Source organism: Ochotona princeps, chromosome 22 (genome assembly GCF_030435755.1).
Source record: "Ochotona princeps isolate mOchPri1 chromosome 22, mOchPri1.hap1, whole genome shotgun sequence".
In the NCBI taxonomy this organism is placed as follows: Eukaryota; Metazoa; Chordata; class Mammalia; order Lagomorpha; family Ochotonidae; genus Ochotona; species Ochotona princeps.
Window position 1 is genome coordinate 18,882,702 of NC_080853.1, and position 17,707 is coordinate 18,900,408.

General features: G+C 51.6%; 1 protein-coding gene across 5 annotated transcripts in view; it reads right to left on the minus strand.

Moving 5' to 3' along the window:
* Positions 1-17,440, minus strand: part of DNMT3B (DNA methyltransferase 3 beta) — a 32,946-nt gene extending 15,506 nt beyond the window's left edge. For 2 of the 5 annotated variants that reach the window (XM_058679620.1, XM_058679618.1), the window contains exons 1-4: positions 5,021-5,268; positions 4,686-4,848; positions 3,939-4,000; positions 1,364-1,468 (exon numbers count right to left, since the gene is read on the minus strand). In XM_058679620.1, coding sequence (XP_058535603.1) covers positions 1,364-1,468; positions 3,939-4,000; positions 4,686-4,848; positions 5,021-5,050 — 360 coding nt within the window. In that variant the 5' untranslated portion in view covers positions 5,051-5,268. Of the gene's footprint in view, positions 1-1,363; positions 1,469-3,938; positions 4,001-4,685; positions 4,849-5,020; positions 5,269-17,306 lie in introns of those variants that run through there. The other 3 variants (XM_058679619.1, XM_004585721.2, XM_058679617.1) reach the window with 2 other exon arrangements.
* Between the last annotated feature and the right edge of the window lie 267 nt (positions 17,441-17,707).

Consider the following 17,707-nt stretch of genomic DNA (forward strand, 5'->3'; position numbering starts at 1 on the left):
AGTGCTTGGGCTCACATCACTCACATGGGAGCCCTGGCTTTTTTGCAATTCTCTACTGGTTGTTTGAACCATTTGAAAGAAGAAATCAACAGATGGGAGATGTGTCTCCCTCTGTAATGACTTTGAAAAACAATTTTTGTAAAAAGGGGGCAATACTTGTCCTTGTGACTTCCACCCTGTAGTGGTTCAGTAATGATCATGTACCTAGTGTCAGTCCAGGTGACCACAAGCAATAATTTTGTCTAGCTGTGAAAGGACTGGCATGCAATTGGCAGTGACCGATCCGATCTACCTGCCAACTATCACTCCAGACAAAGTCACCTGTTCTAACTGTATAGCCAGGCATTCTGTTCCTGCATTGGCTTTGCTTCCCATTCAGCTCCCTACAAATGCATTCCAGTATGCAGTGGATGACAGGTCCCGGGATTGAGCACTCTGCCACCCAAGGGAGACCCACATAGAGTTCCTGGTCCGAGATTTAGCCTGGAAAGTGCTCCAAGTGGTATATTCCTGTCTGTGACTGCCTTTCAATTAATGAACCAACCTCAAGATTCCGTAGGCTAAGCTGTTCCCTGTGATGATACTGTCATCTTACATGAATGCTGGCTAACTGAAGACTGCTGCTAACAGTCTTTAAAATGCCACAGAACATAGTCTACATATTGGTTCCCATGCCAGCCATGTAAGACCAGGATGCAGCTCTGGGCTCTCGGCTTTGCCCTCTTCTAAGACCAGGATTAAGTCCAGCACAATAGCCAAGTGGCTAAAGTCCTTATCTTGAAGGCACCAGGATCCCTTATGGGGTGCTGGTTCTAATCCTGGCAGCCCCGTTTCCCATTCATCTCCCTGCTGGTGGCCTGGTAAAGCAGTCCAGGATGGCCCAAAGTCTTCGGATCCTGCACCTGCATAGGAGACCGGGAAGAAGCTCCTAGCTCCTGGCTTCAGATCAGTGCAGCTCTGGCCTTTGCAGCCACTTGGGGAGTGAATCATGCAAGAGAAGATCTTCCTCTCTGTCTCTCCTCTGTATATCTGACTATCTATATATCTGTATATCTCTAAAAAAATAAACTTTTTAAAAAGAACAGGATGCATCTTTGGCCTGTTTCAGTGTTGGCGGTTGCAGGCATCTCGGGGATGATCTTTCCATAGAAATCACTACTCAAGGGTATCTGCAGAAACTGTCCCAAGTAAGTGCCTTACGAAATGAGATGCAGTGTTGCCTCCTTCAGGGACAACCCACAGAGCTTCTGGTCAATTACCAAATGTTCACCTAGGCTCCCGCTGCCCCAGGAGGTTCCCACATTTCTCGGTTGGGTCCATGCATGGTAGTGACAGTCCAGCTCCCCGAGCACAGGGGACTTACTGCTGGGCTTTCAGAGCGAGTTCTGGTTTCCCGGAACAGCTTAGGCATTGCAAGTGTGTCGGATCCATCTCCATCTTCGCCTTCATCTCCATCACCCGTCAGGTCCTTCGCAAAGGAAAACAGATGATGACTTTGAAAGCAGTGACGCAGTCACAACCAAAACACTTACAAATTGAATTGTACTGCAACTTGTCATTGATCCAAGACACCAATGTGTCTTCTATGGCTAGCATACGTTCATAAGTAAGACAGGGTGAGAAAATAAAGGAATCAGATTACCACACCAATAGGGGACAGCATCATGCAAAAAGACTGATTTGGCTGGGCCAGGTGTGGTAGTCTAGTGGCTAAAGTCCTCACCCTGCATGTGCCAGGGTCACATGGGGGAGCTAGTCCTAATCCCGGAAGCCCAGCTTCCCATCCAGCTCTCTGCTTGTGGCCTGGAAAAGAAGCAGTGGACAGCCCAAAGTCTTGGGACCCTGAACCTGTGTAGGAGACCTGGAGGAGATTCCTGGCTCCTGGCTTGGGAACATCTCAGCTCTTATCAGTGCAACCACTTGAAGAGTGATTCAGTGGATGAAACATCTTTCTCTCTGTATATCTGATTTTCCAATAAAAATCTTTAAAAAAGAAAAAACCTGCTTTGGCAGTAATCAACAGGCAAATTTTTCACAATGCGCTGCTCTAGCGACACGGGAGACAGGCAAGCTGCTGTCAAGATGCTTCTTGTCTTAAAGTCTGGGAAGCAAAGAGGAGAACCCAGCAGCTGGATGATGACCCATCTCTGCAAGCCCATGCCTTACTCCCATGCCTATGGGATGGAAACAAAACCTGAGCATGTGGGAAGCCAGGTTTGTTGTCGCCATGCTGGCCTTGTGAGGCTATGCCAATGCCTGAACCCAGGCATCTCTACACATGCCACAGTTGTGCTCCTTCCTGATCCTGCCTCCTGCTAACAAGCCTGGGAAAGGAGGCCACAATGGCCCTAGTCCAGTTTTCAGAGCTCCTGAATTCTGGCTAATTAAGCACTGAGGATCTCAGTCATTTGGGTATTGAATCGACAGATAAAAAACATCCATGTCCCTCGAACCCTGCCTTCCAAATATTATAAATCATAGAGAAGAAATTGCAGCCTCTCCTCAATCTGTTCTTTAAATTTAAATGGTAGTTTTCCCCTAGCACAAGATAGCAAAGGCTATATATGTAACACAAAGCAAGAATCCAATCATGCATGTTTAGCCCAGAGGAAAAGCTGGAGTTAACCCTGCAGTGTGTGTCAACTACAGGCACCAAACATGCCAGAACCTCTATTCTAGCACACAGCTGCAACCTCCCATTGTCCTCGACTCTTGCCCATCACTGTCCCCAATGCCTGACAACAACTCCTGGAAAAAAAATAACTGAACCAAAAAAAAAAAAAAAACCAATTTGGCAATAACATAGTATATGTTTAAAATAGTCGTGGCCCAGGCAAGGTAGACTAGTGGCCAAATCCTTGCCTTTCACCCACCGGGATCCAATATTGGTTGCCGGATTTCTAGTCCCAGCAGCCCCATTCAGTTCCCACTTTCCATTCAGTTCCCTGTTTGTGGCCTGGGAAAGCAATAGAGGACAGCCCAAAGCCATGGGACCCTGCACCCGCATGGGAGATTTGGAGGCGACCCCTAGCTCCTGGCTTCAGATTGGTTCAGCTCCAACCATTGCAGTCATTTAGAGAGTGAATCAAAGGACAGAAGATCTTCTCTTTCAAAAAAATTTAATGAAAATAAAATAGTCGAAGCTCCTTTTTATTTATTTTATTGGAAAGTCAGGTTTACAGAGAAGGAGAATGAGGTTTACTCCCCAAGTGGTTGCAAGGGCCAGAATTAAGCGGAGGCAAATCGGGAGCCTCTTGCAGGTCTCCCACGTGGATGCAGGGCCCCAAGCTTCGGAAAGTCCTCTATTGCCTCCCCAGGCCACAAATGGGGAGCCCAGGAAGTCTTCTCTTGGTGGAGTGGGCTGTGGCTCCAATCTAAGTCTTTTTCACTCCCAGCCCCAAGGCGCAAGAGAAACTATGTTACCAGAAAATCTCTGCAGGGCCTCTCCTCAACTTAGAAATAAAAAGCCAGGACCCTGGCAGGCAGAGAAGTTCTATTTTCAAATTGACCAGGTGAGCAGAGAAACAAGTGGGAAGGGGAATGCACTTGCAGAGAGAGCCCGGAGGCGGCATCTCCTTCTTCCAATAAGGAAAAAACACAAATCTTTTAAAGCGATTCAAGATACTTAAAATCCTATAAATCCCACTTTAGTAATCAATTTCTTTGTGGATTATCAAAGCACAGATTCATTTAAAGCTAAGTCAGGCACCTTTTTCTCAAAATAAATGACCAAGGTAGGTTCATTTTCTGACTTTAAAGGATTTACCCAGATTAAAAACATACCGTCACAGGAATTTAAGAAACATCCATCAAGAGAAAGATCTGGTAATTACTAACAGCAATGATTGAAATATTTTCACTTGCAGCTCACAGTTGTTGCCCATTTGGCAAAGCTCCAGGCCTCATCCTGGAATCCTGACAGGGAATGGGGGCCATACCTGAGTGTAACTCAGCAGGCTGGACACTTCCCTCTTGGACAGTCGTGAACTTGATCGGCGGCCTGTGGAAGAATTGCGGGTCTGTGCATGCAGGGACAGACCCGGCCTACATGGCTGCTTGTTGGAGCTCTCCCACAAGTGCCCGAGGCTTCCCCACACCTCTCTGACCCTACACCACTTTCATCCCATGTTCCTCGCTAGCACCCCTCACCAGTTGCTCCTACAGGAAGGAAACACACCCAAGGTTCCAAACACAATGCAGAGGCGCTTACCCCGGGTGCTATACCCAATGCAATGCCTGACCCGTGGACCGCGGTTCAAGCACTCACGTGTGCCAAGTGGCTATTGTGGTTCACAATGCATGAAAGAGTGTGCTTCCGCCCCTGTAGCAGGTTCCCCGGAGCGGGACAATACCAGCAGGCACATGGTGATGCGCTCAGTGGAGAGCCTTTCTTTCACCCACCCCTCATCTCATACCTCTGACTCGGCTCTCTGGTTCAGAGGTCCAACCACCTGAAGCCACCCAGGCTCCCTGGCTGAGGCGCTATACTATGACCCATGTATCTGTCAGCCTGGGTGTGCGTCCCATCTGGTATAAGCCCAAGAGGTCAGGGCTGTAGGGGTGGGGGACCAGGATGGGAGTGGCCTCTGGCCACCTCGCGTGTGGTAGGTGTGAACGGCTTGCCAGCAACTCCCCCAAACCTGCCTTGAGCCTGTCAGATCCCCCCACCCCAAGGGCCCAGCCACCTCTGATCTCCGGGGTGCGGATAGCCTCCAAGATGGGGGGTGAGGGGGCGTCCTTGGAGTCCGAGGACTGGTCGCTGCAGGCCCCGTTGACGATGGCAGAGTCTTCCCTCCCGCTGGCGTCTTCCTCTCCATTGAGGTGTCTGGTGTCTCCCTTCATTGTTTCCTGTGAGAACAGGCCAGGATGGGTAGGGTGGAATGGACCAGGAGTAGGGGTTGGTAGCATTTTTCCCTCCCTCCCTGCCCTAAACTTCCTACCACTGTCTTACAGTCACCCCAGACAGCCACGGGGAGCCCCTCTCTCCTGCCCCTGCACCCCACCTTATCTGCCCTCTCACCAAACTCGGAGGCTCAGGGCTGGGTTCCATGTGGCCAATGCACCCAGGACACAGGGACAGCTGGGCTTGGGTCTGAGGCCCAGGCTGCTCTGTGAAATTAGCCGGCCCCTTCAAACAATGCCATTTAGGACCTGGCTGCCCTGGCCTGTCCGCTGCTGGTCCCGGCCGGGGTCCCTCCTGTGCTTGGTCGCCTCTCCCTGGCCAGTCTCCGCAGGGCCTCAGGAAGCCCGTGCATTATTTTTCCCTGCTGACCCCTTTGTTTGCTCTCTCCCTTCCCCTCAATCTCCAGGTCCTCTTCCCACCCGCCCCCTCCTCCCCCACAGAACAGCTTCTTTCCTCTCCATGGCAGCACAGGCCCCGCCCCACCCCATCCTCAGGGGCCCATTGGTCCACTGGGCTGTCACTCACTCCCCTCCTCCCTCACCAGCTGGGCCTCAGAGTCCCAAGTTCCCATGAAGGGAAGCCTGGAGGAGGTACAGGCCAGAGGGCTGGGAGCAGTTAACAGGAGGGGCTGTAGTCTGTCCCCGACACATTTCTGAAGACTGGTCTCCCCATGACCACCCCAATATCACCAGGCCAATTACCCAAGGCACAAGACCATATCTTCTGGGAATTGATGGGCCTGGTGCATGGCCTACAACTTGGCTGTGCATTTAAGCATCTGTCTGATGAAAAGCCTTTACCTCCAGTGACTATACTCATTCTCAGGTTAACTGGCCTACCCATGGGCCAGGTTAGTCGCCATGGTCCAATAAATGCACATATACTCAAAGTGAGGCCAGGGTTTCACAGAGACAACCACCTCAGGGCAAGAATGCCAGTTGCTATAGTTGCTATAGTTAGCACCTTGATAAGCCATGCAGCTGGGACCTGTATCCCACAGCTCCACGCCTTAGCCGGAAGGTTGTTTATAACATAACTTCCAGTCCTGGAACCCTATCTCGACAGGGCTTCCTTCCAGTACTGGGCTGGAGCCTCCTACCTGCTGATTCACCAGCCGGGTCTGCTGATTCACTGTCTGAGGACCAGGCTAGCCCTCCAGGGTACCTTCTAGAAGCCACACCTTGAACGGCTGGGCGGGGCACTCACTGGTGCCTTGACCACCAGGGGGCGCTATGGACCAAAGCCCAAAGGGCCTGTGGCGCCGCCACGTGCATTTGCCATTGGTCACACTGGGCCACCTTCTGTGCTTGCCCACTGCAAGGTAGCCAATGCTGCTGCACCCTGTAAACAGCACACTTGCACAGGTCCAGCCCACTAACACCTCCAGGATTCTGACTACAACTGCTACATTTCAAGGTCCTGACTCGGGGTGGGGGCAGCTGAGATGTACATTATAGTGGTACCCTGGTTGCACATACATGTGCAGGCCTACACATACAGCTGGAGGCAGCGTGCTTCACTGTGCTGGTCCCTGCTGCAGGGTTCCCAATTCCTGGACTCCCAGCTTTCCTTTCCCGTTCAAGCCACCATACACAGGCCAGAGACATGACTGGCCCAGCTCAAATGTGCTCTTTCCCCCAAGCACTGACCTGGAAGGACAAGCCAGACTGACCCACAGCCAATCAGGAAAGCTGCTGCGGGACAGCCTGGAATAATAATTAATTTCAAGTCATCGCCTTAGGCCAAATGCATGGACTGAGTAACTCGGGCAGCTGGAGACTGGCCCTGAAATGTGAGCCTCCAGGAGTGCCAGCCACCTCAGGGAGTTCCAAGGAGGCACACAGGGACATAGGGAGCTCCCTCCACCACAGGTGGTATCTTCCCACCCAGGGAGCAGCTCCAATCTAGACCAAGCAGAAGCCAGACTCTGTCCATGTAGCCAAGACTGCTGGACCCTGCAGCCCAGGGCTGATAATCATTACCGTGGCTGGGCATCCCACAGGGCACAGAAGCACACCCCTCTGCTGGCCAGTCTATGGGCAGGGCACCTTCCTAGAGTTACAGAAAAACCTCACTCATGCCCCCCCAGAGCCAGCCTCATTAACTCTGGACAGAGGAGGCACCAGCTCCTGGGGTTGCCTACTGTGCTGCTGGGCAGGTCCGACTGGAGCACTTCCTGTTGTGCAATTCAATCTGATCACCCAGGCTGCATCCTGGCTACCTCTACAGCAGCTGTCTGCAGCACCCCACGTCCCCACTTCAGACTCTCACCCTATTTCCCACCACTAGCCTTCCCATTTCTCAGACTCCAAATCCCACCCCCTCCAAGGCCACCTGTGCAGCTTCTTCTGGCTCCCCATCTCCCCAGAGGGAGGCGACCACCCTCTCCCCATAAAGCTCCTTGGGTTGATTCCCAGGAGCTGGACACTGCTCCATGTCTCATCAGAGCTGAGGTGGCCTCCTCAAGCTCCAACCTTACAGGCTTTCAACCTCCATCTTGCTGAAGAGAGAAATGAAGCCAGAGAGAAGCTAATCAGCAGGAAGTCCCTCGTTCTTTATGTTCTTGGACACAGGAAGGTAGCAATGATTCAGGCACTGGTGTGTGATGGTTAAAAAAAATCCCATCTTTTAGCCTGCACTTGAATCTCATATTTCCTAGCCACTGTGGCTCAGCCGGCACAGTCCATTCTAATGGTACTGTTCAGTGTGACCATGTTCCCCCTCAAGAGAGGTAAACTCCTTTCCTGTGCTGCACAACCCTGTATGTGGAGGCGAGTGGTTTATCACTGAGGTCCATCTTGCAGGCATACCACAGCACAGATCTCTTGCCCCACCCATCCCACCCTTGAGGCAGGCCCTGTTATCAATGTTTCCCATTAGCTCAAATGTGCTAATTAAGTCAACCAGCAAAGTGGCAGTGCTGGGTCTCATGCCCAGGCAGCCCAGGGCACGTGCCTGAACGAGGGTGCCAAAGACAAGGCAGATGAGAGCTGTAAATGTTAATGAACACAGCAGCACCAGTCGCCCGAGGGGCTGGGCAGTTTCCTCCACAGAAAATGGCCGTCTAACCTGCTGAATGCATGAACTGTGGCCCTTTCCCTGACACTGGGGTCTAGCTGGTGAACCAGAGGTGGGCAGCAGCATTGGGAACAGGTCAGACATGCTCAAATGCAATGTGGCAGACCTGGGGAGGGGGTGATACTCACTATTAGCCTCAACAAGAGGCCTGCAACTACCCCACCACCACCCTGTCCCCGCAATAAACCTGAAAGCTGATGTCATTCACTTCCTCCAGGCCAGTGTTAGCAGCAGCTTTTTCCTAACACCTTCTTCTAAGTGTTCACTGAATTAAACCACAAAGTGGGGGGTTGTCCATGGTTTGGGGGGGAAGTGGGTAGGAGGCACTGTGGACATTTCTGCTGTCCAGCCTGGAGGATGAAGGATAGCTATCCCCACCTCCCATGGAACAAACCCCCGAGGTGTCCCCAGGATGAGCCCCAATGCCCCGCACTGGCACCCCTCACAGGTTTCTGAGAACACTCAGTGGAAGTTGCTCTTCCAGGCCCTGGTTTCCTGGCTAAAGAAAGGGGCCTCACCCAGGCAAGGTCTTGACCTTCCAGGATTCAACCCCTGCAGAGGCAAGGCCAAAAAGAAACAGCCCATTACCAGCCCAGCAGCTATGCTCAGTCCCAGGTCAGTGACTCTGCCCAATAAGAAGCCACCAGTGAATTCCAGAAAGAATCCAACAGCAAAGCAGGAAGAGCTTACTCTGTCTCTCAGGGGCCACACCTCATAAGCAGGCTGAGGACTCCAGAAGCAGGGGCACCCACTTCCTGACCCTGGAAGTCATGAGCTTCATCTGGCCACCCTCCCTTGCCTTGCCTTCCAGTCATCCATGACTCAGAATGCATTTGGGGAATCTGCCCAGTATCTTCAGATACAACTACACACAGCACTGTGGCTGTATCTTAAAAGTCAGGCCTGGGGATAGTCAGAAGAATTATCCAAAGAATTTGCCAAGGGGAGGACTATACAGTGTGGCCAATGAAATGATGCCTTGCAGTGCTGTTCATAACAATACCTAAAATTGCCCAAAAGAAACTATGCACCAGTGTCAAAAAATAGCATTATACTGCTCTTTATGAATAAACTACACAAGGATTTCAAAATCTTCCCATTCCATTTTTCCATCTTTTTTTGCAAGCGGCCTCATTTCACAGGAGCCTACAGAGGACTGAATGGATCTAATCTAATCTGATAACATTTAGAAGCCTGGCCCCAGCAAGGTAGCCTAGTGGCTAAAGTACTCTCCTTGCATTTCCAGGATCCCATATGGGCACCCATGATTCTAATCCCAGCAGCCCTGCACCCACATGGAAACTCCTGGCTTCGGATCAGCTCGGGTCCAGCCATTGTGGACACTCGGGGAATGAATCAGAGGATGGAAGATCTTCCTTTCTCCTCCTCTCTGTATATCTGACTTTGCAATAAAATAAATCTTTAAAAGAAAATCTAGGAGCCTACAGGACTGAATTGATGTGGCAACTTCATATTTTTAGAAGGATACGTTTGCTACCAGCCTCTTCACCACACCCCAACGTCTGGTAAAGCAGTACTCTGGGGATACATGCCCACTCCTACAGAGCAGGGTCAGGAACGTCCTCCCTCCCCCCCAGCGAGGCCACAGTGAGCGGACCTCCAATAAACAGGGAGGCAGCCTCTTCAGGCTCAGTGACTGCCTTCCCTGGTTACAGCTAAGCATGTCTGACGTCGCAATGCATGGAAGTACGAAGGCTGTGAGAACAAGGCTCTGGGAGCATGCTCCTCTGCCTTCCTGCTACTTATCCTGTGTCTGTCCAGCCAAGGGCACCCATCCCAACCCGCAGCCCTGCTAGCCTCGGCTAAAGCTGCAAGCAAATGCTCCATCACCCACAGTCCCTCTAAGAGGAGGCCCTATGAAGGCAAAGTGGAAAATCTGCATGATCCTGTGGCATGTCTTTAGGAGTGCTAGAAACTCCAGACTACAAGTGCAGTGACAACCTTTAAGGGCAGGTTCAGGACATGTTTACCTAACAATCACACTTAGCTTCTTTGAGTTGGGGCATTGGCCTTGAGTCTACTTAATCATGTCTATGGTTTAAGTTAGGAGGTCCTGTATTTTTCCAAGTGTGCTCCCCTCCACAGGTGACCGGCTCACTCCCTGGTGTCTATCCCTTGCCACTACTTACACCAGAGTTCAAGTGCCCACACCTGCTAAGTAGGGCCAGTCTGCCAATCTGAATGAGCCCTGCTGCACTTTCCTTTTAAAGGTTTTAAAGGATCTCTTAGTGTTATTTCTAACGCCAGCCTCTGAATTTCCAGGGAGCATAGTCCTGCAAGCAGGACTTTCCTAGTTGTTTTAAAATATGGCAAGAATGGCTCTGAGTTTCTTCTACCACAATGAGAAAAGAAGCAGTTGCATATAAAGACAATGGCTTAACTTGAAGCCTTGATGTGGGAACTGCGCAACACACTACAAGTGGCTCAACATGAGGCCCATGAAGCAAGCACTTCTTAAAAGTTGGCGATGGGGCCCAGCGCACAGTAGCCTAGTGGCCAAAATCTTCACCTTGCAGGAAACCAGGATCCCACATGGGCACCTGGCTCCACTCCCCATTTAGCTCACTGCTTATGGCCTGGGAAAGCAGCAGGGGACGGCCCAAAGTCTTGGGACCCTACATCCATGTGGGAAACCCAGAAGCACTTGCCTTCAGATCAGCTCATCTCCTGGCCTCAGCTCTGGCCACTGCAGCCACATGGGGAGCGGACAGAAGTTCTTCCTTGTCTCTCCTCCCATCTGTATATCTGACATTCCAATAAACAAATTAAAAAAAAAAACCTGCCAAGGGGCCAGCATTGTAGACCTGGGGATTAAGCCCTACCCTGACATTACGTTTCTATATAGCATCTGTTCAAATCCCCACCACTGACTCCTGACCCAACTTCCTGCTAATAATGCTTGGGCCCCTGCCACCGCTGTGCGAGATCCACACAGTTCCTGGCTCCTGGCTTCCTCCAGCATAGCCCAGACCTGGTTGTTGCAGTGTGGCGTGAATAGGGATGAACAAGTCTTCTCCCAGTCACTCTGCCTCTCAAATCGTTCTTTAAACAAACTTAAGAAAAATTAAAACTAACCCAGTTACCTAAATGGGATTCAGATCGCCACACCTCCACAGTAGAGAAGCTGGCTGACAAAGAGTGTGACAACCAAACACGATTGCATCATGCCAGTTCCAGGAGAGGTAGGGAGGTAGAAGCAGTCCCAGAGGGAAATGTACAAGTCTCTGAAAGCATTTACAGTACTCGACACTGCCAGCAAGTCAGCTTGAGGTCTTGCTAATGTTCACTAGCAATTTACACTGTCAACAGAGGTCCTCAACACTTCCTGGGACTCTGGAGTTCCAGGGAACATTTGCAAACTACCTAAGGACATGATGAAGTCTGGGTAGGAGCCTGGGGTCTCTTCTCCAAGAGCTGTTCTGCAGAGTCCAGCTACCTTGCCCTGTTGCCACTTAAGCTCCCAGGGTTCACATACATGCCTGCAGGGTGGTACAATTCTACAGGGTGACGGGAACTAGTCCGAGGCTTCCTCGCAACCTCCTTCCTGACCCAGGAGGCCTGTACCTGTCTCTCCTCACTGCTTGCCCACTCCCAGCCTCTCTTCCATTCATCACACGTGTCTGCTGGGCTGAAGCTCCATGCCAGGCGCTCAGGGAGCAGGACAGGTTCAAGCCAGTTCTCCAGCAGAGTCAGGATTAAAACCTGCACTGCTCTTATAACAGAGGCATCTTTTTTGCCCACATCCCTGTGTTCAGAATTTTTTCCATCCTGGTGCAGCACAACCCTTATAGGGGAAGATAACTCACAAATGCCCCTGCATTAGCACCTGACTGTGCAGGCAAAGTTCTGGGCTCATATTTCACTTCTCCCCCTGCCCCTGGCATGTGAGCACTGCCAGGGTATGGGGCAGCAGTTTCCCTCAGGGTGATATCCCTGTGCAGTAACCAATCACCTGTTCTAATTGCAGTGGGGTTTGGAGGGATAGTTTGGAGATCTATAGTTTCTGCCTCATCTCTGGTCCTGGTCCGAGCCTGCATTTGCAACAGGAAGCAAACGCTGCTGCACTCCACAGGGTTAGGGAGAAGCCTGGCTCCACACATAGGATGTAAATGCTATACTTCTGGACCACTTTCTCCGCCTGTCACCAGTGGTGCACATGGGCACCAGCTTGAGTCATGGCTACTCCAATTATGATCCAGTTGCTTGACAACTGGCCTGAGAAAGCAATGGAGAATAGCTCAAGAGCTTGGGGGAAAATATACCAAAACTGGGGAGCTTATCAGGCTGGATAGAAAAATATCTGCCTAATCAGTTACAAAAACAGCAAAGGCAGAAAATAACAACAACAACAAAAAATGATGCCAAGACAACCCCTCACCCTCCACCAACCTCTCTCCCAGAAAAACATTCCTTGGTTAAGCGCCCCTTCCCATCACCTCAGCTTGCAGGTGCTGCATACATCTCCAACTCCCTGCTCACAACCCTACAAGGGTTATGGCTCTTCCAGCCTTTGGAATACCTGTAAAACTCTGCCCCTTCAGTGGCAAAACTAGAGTCCAAGGGAGAATGATGGAGGAGTGGCAGGGAGAAAGACGAGAAGAACTGTGGTACACTGTCCTCTAGGGCTACCTGCTGTCAGGGTGCCTAGCTTCTTTGTCCTGGGAACTCGGCTCTCTGCTAATGTGTCCGATAAGTAACTGCAGATTGCTCAGTGCTTTGATCCACTCATACAAGCCTATGACCAGGATGGAGCTCCTGTCTTCAGCCTGGTCGAGCTGTCTCTTGGTCACTTGGGGAATGAATCATGTGATGGCCATCTCCTGATGGAGATGACCACTGTTCTAGTGCCCCTGCTCCGAGACCTTTCTCTCCTGCAGGGGAGCCAGCTCCCAAGGTTAGCACTCATGCCAAGGAGGGCTTCATCCAGTGTCCCTGTCCCCCGATATAGAAAGAGGTGCCATCCTGCTCCTATACATTTTTCTCCATTTCTGGAAGAAGTGGACAAATCCCATTACGGCCAAAAACAAGAGGATCAGGTTACAGGTGCCAGTTTCTCCTTAACCTCTCGGCAAGTCTGAAGCCCTAAATCCCATTTGTAAGGAAAGCACAAGGACTCTAGTCACCTCCCCACGTAAAACCCTCTCTTTCTCTAACAGGATCCCATTTCGCCCAGAAGGAATCGCCCTTGGCCAGTATCTATGTTTCCTACTGAAAACTCCCACACTTATTCAATCCTTCTGATCTGCCTTTAAAATCTCAGCCCGATATAAACCCAATATCCTCCGGGATTGGCCACATGAGTCAACAGAGGCTCAGGACTAAGTAGAATGAGTAGAAATCTCAACCTAGTTCTCAATCCACACTGGGGCCACTTAGGCTGTCCTGTAACCTAACATACTTTTCCTTTTGCAACACTGATGGCTCTTACCAGTTCTGAGAATGAGCAATGCTAGTCTGTAAAGGCTTTGGAATCCATTTAATCCTCTTAGCCACCACTTCGCTGCCACTTGTGCCCACTTCACAGATTGAAACTTAAGCTACCACTGCCGTCTCATGTATGGTCCCACACCTCCTGCCAGATAGACCTACCTGAACATGTGCACAGGACACACCCTGTCCTGCAATGGTTAACAGAGATGAGTGATGCGAAAAGTGCTCCTCCCCAAGGTGGGTAACTCTGTATCTCTCAGCACTCGGCTCCAGCATCTAGAACATCAGCTCCAAGAGAAGGGAAGACAAGCCACCTGCCAATCCTCTTTAAAAGGAGTGGATGAATTCCACATGTGTCCGTGTCTATCATGAAACTGGAAGTCAGACACACAAAGGTGGACTTGGTCATCCATTAGACCCTGGAAAGATTTTTTTCTCACTCCTGAAGCAACAAAACCCAATAATTTCTCAGAACTATCAAAACCCCTGAAGTTATACCATTGGAACACTTTCCCACAATGGGGTCTCTAAGGTATCAAATGTCTCCAATCCCCTGGTGCAGATGCAGTTTGACAGAAGGGAACTGCCCCTTCCCCCTTATCCCTACACAAAAGAGGAAAAACATATTTGTCCCACTCACCTTACTCTATACATGAACCTCTCCTCTATCTAATCAGAAGCCTACAGGAACATACAAGCCTCAACTGTGTAAGCAATATTACAAAAATTTAAAAATTTAGAGGGCCCAGCACAACAGCCTAGCAACTACAGTCCTCATTTTGCACATGCTGTGATCCCATGTTGGTGCTAGTTTGTGTCCAGGAGGCCCAGCTTCCCATCAACTCTCTGCTTGTGGCCTGGGAAAAAAGTTGAGGACAACTCAGTCTTGGGACCCCGCATCCACGTGCTGAAAAAAGCTCCTGGCCCCTGGTTTAGGATCTGCTCAGCTCTGGCCATTGTGGCCATTTGGGGAGTAAATCATTGGCCGGAAGATCTTTCTTTCGTCCTCTCTGTATATCTGTCTTTCCAATAAAAATAAAGACAAATTTAAAAGTAACTGGAAATCAGCTTGACAACATTGTGTAATACATATGATTGATTAAACCACTTTTGCAGCTGCTTGTCTCATGTGGCACCAGTTCAAATCCTGCCTGCCCGATTTCCAATTCCTTCTGATGCACCTGGGAAGGCAGGCACCCCCCTGTACTTGGTCACCAGGATAAAGTTCCAAGCTTCTGGCTTCTGCCCGCTGCAGCTGTTGCAGCCATTTGGGGAAGTAAACCAGTGGGAGTCAATGTCTACCTTCGATATAAATTTTTTGAAAAAGCACCTGGGGGGCCCGGCGGCGTGGCCTAGTGCCCTTGAATGCCCCGGGGATCCCATATGGGCTCCGGTTCTAATCCCGCAGCTCCACTTCCCATCCAGCTCCCTGCTTGTGGCCTGGGAAAGCAGTCGAGGGCAGCCCAATGAGGACGGCCCAATGCATTGGGACCCTGCACCCGCATGAGAGACCCGGAAGAGGTTCCTAGTTCCTGGCATCGGATCGGCGCGCACCGGCCCGTTGCGGCTCACTTGGGGAGTGAATCATCGGAAGGAAGATCTTCCTCTCTGTCTCTCCTCCTCTCTCTGTATATCTGACTTTGTAATAAAAAATAAATAAAAACTTTTTTTTTTTTAAAGATTTATTCATTTTATTACAGCCAGATATACACAGAGGAGGAGAGACAGAGAGGAAGATCTTCCGTCCGATGATTCACTCCCCAAGTGAGCCGCAACGGGCCGATGCGCGCCGATCCGATGCCAGGAACCTGGAACCTCTTCCGGGTCTCCCACGCGGGTGCAGTGTCCCAAAGCATTGGGCCGTCCTCAACTGCTTTCCCAGGCCACAAGCAGGGAGCTGGATGGGAAGTGGAGCTGCCGGGATTAGAACCGGTGCCCATATGGGATCCCGGGGCTTTCAAGGCGAGGACTTTAGCCGCTAGACCACGCCGCCGGGCCCAAAAATAAATAAAAACTTTAAAAAAAAAAAGAAAAAGCACCTGGGCTGTGGCCTTGCACCTGAGCAGCGAGCAGTGAGTGGATTAGAATACCCAGAAAGCAAGGCCCAGAAAGTTCGCTATTCCTCTTGGAGGAATTCAATCCCAGAGGAACCTAGAAAAGGTTGGGGAGTCTGGAGGTGCCGTGAGGCCTGCTCTGCGGCTGACAATCCTAAGGTGTTTCCAACAGAGCTTACCCGCATCCCCTCTGCACCAGTGCTGCAGTAATAAGGGGTGACAGGCGGCTCTGGGTCACAGGCCCCACATGGTGGCAGGAAGGAAAGACGGAAGCAGCTTCCCCTTACCTCCTCACCCCCTGCAGCTCAGAGCCCCCTCCCCGCGCCCTCTGCAGGAGTAGAGGATGACTAAGGCTTTGAGATGTAGGCAGTGTCAACCCTAGCCCCTTTGTCTCAAGCCTCTGCAGGCCCAGTGAGAAAAGGTGCAAGCTCACTAAGCCACACCTTCCCAGATGGCCCCAAGCAAGGGGGGCGGGGCTAAAAATGGCCCCAACCCATTTAAAAAATGCCTCTTTTCAACATGGAACAAAGGCAGTCCTTCCTGCCAACTCCCAAATCATGGACAATGATTTGGAAAAACTTTCCTAGCTGAGAAAGGAACCACGGCCTTCTGCAGTGAAGACAGGAAAAGGAGATGCTGGCTAGGATGCCTCCCTGCAACTCCATCCCCAGGGAATGAGAGGGGTTGTAGCTTAGTGCTGACCTTAGAGCAAGCACGCGCTCACAATATGCCAGCCACTAGCCACCGCAACAGGACAGGCACCACAGCACCATGCAACGCTGCCACCTAGAGCGGCCCTCACACTTACACCACCTGAAATTCCGATAACAACCCCCTACCTCAAAGACGTAGTCACAGAGCCTGTGGGCACTTTTGAGTGTCCTGTGGGAATTCAAATACGCACAGAAAACTTAGCAGGTGTGTAAGGAAAGCAGCTTGTTCAGCTAAGAAAGCCAGCACAGCAAACACGCATACAAAAAGGTACTGGCCTCTTCACCGGAGTCAGGAAACCAGCAGACTGGCTTTCCAAGAGGCGGAGAACCAGAAGCCACACAGCAGGCCAGGTGGCGGAGTGCAAGAGGTCAGGTTCCTGGGCCCCCTAGAATAAGCCCCGAGAAAGAAGCGGTCTTTCACCCCCCCCCCCAAAAAAAAACTGTCCCCAGGCCACCAAGACCTTTAACATCCAAGCCACGGCAGGTGGTTCAAGCTCGCGGTAGTCACAACCCTCTTTGATTCATAAAGTTCGAAAAGTTTCCTGGAGGACCGACTTCGGGGGAGGGGGAGAGGAGGAGCGGGCCGACAGGCGTGGGCTGGGCACAACTGCAGCCTAAGGTTAGCACTCCAAGCGCCTAAACTTTGTAATCAGCGCGCTCCATCTCTTCCCTTCCACTTTCTCCTTTTTAAGTGGGATGCAGCCACCGGGCCCTAAAACCATCACATTAAAGCTGGCTTTCTAAGAGGCGTTATTAAAGGTTTTAGGGGCTCCGTTTGGGAAGTGTGCCCGGCCTCACCCCGGAAAGGGGCTGATCATGCAAAGTAAGACCCCAGGGCAGGCACCGCAGCGTGGCAGGAGGGACCGCCCCTGCAGCTGGCTGGTCCCGGGCCAGGTGCACATAGGGAGTGTGCAGGCTCTGCCCTGGGCGTCCTAAAGCGCTGCTACGAGTCGTCCCAATGGCTTTTGGTAGGAGTGACCCCACCAGGGCTCCATGCGGGACGCCCCAGCCCACCTGCTCCCCTCACCGGCACCCTCCGCCTCTTTCCCGCCCCTCGGGTAGAGAACGGTCCCATGTGCAGAGAGCACAGAACAGACAGAAGCCCACCTCCACGGCACAACTCCCGTGTCCAACTTCCTCGCCGGCAGCTTCCCTGGATCTGCTCAGGTAAGCAGAAACCACTACTGCCCTCGTCTGTCTTGGGGAGACACCACGCCCTCCACGCAACACTTCGGGGGTCCCCTGCGCCTCACCTGCAGGAGTAACTTGGTGAGATCTTTCTGTGCGTCCGCTGCGCAGGATGCAGTTCCCGCCCTACGCACGCCTTCCCTACCTCTTGCCGCGCTCCTCCGGACACCCCCAGCAAGGAGCAAGACTGTCCCTTGGTGACCCCGTCCACCCACCCAGCCAGCCAACCAACCAGCCAGCCGAATGCGGAGGGGGAGTCTCCCCGCCACAGAAGCTGTGCGAGACCCACGTTCCCCACCCCACCCACCTCGGGGGCGCGG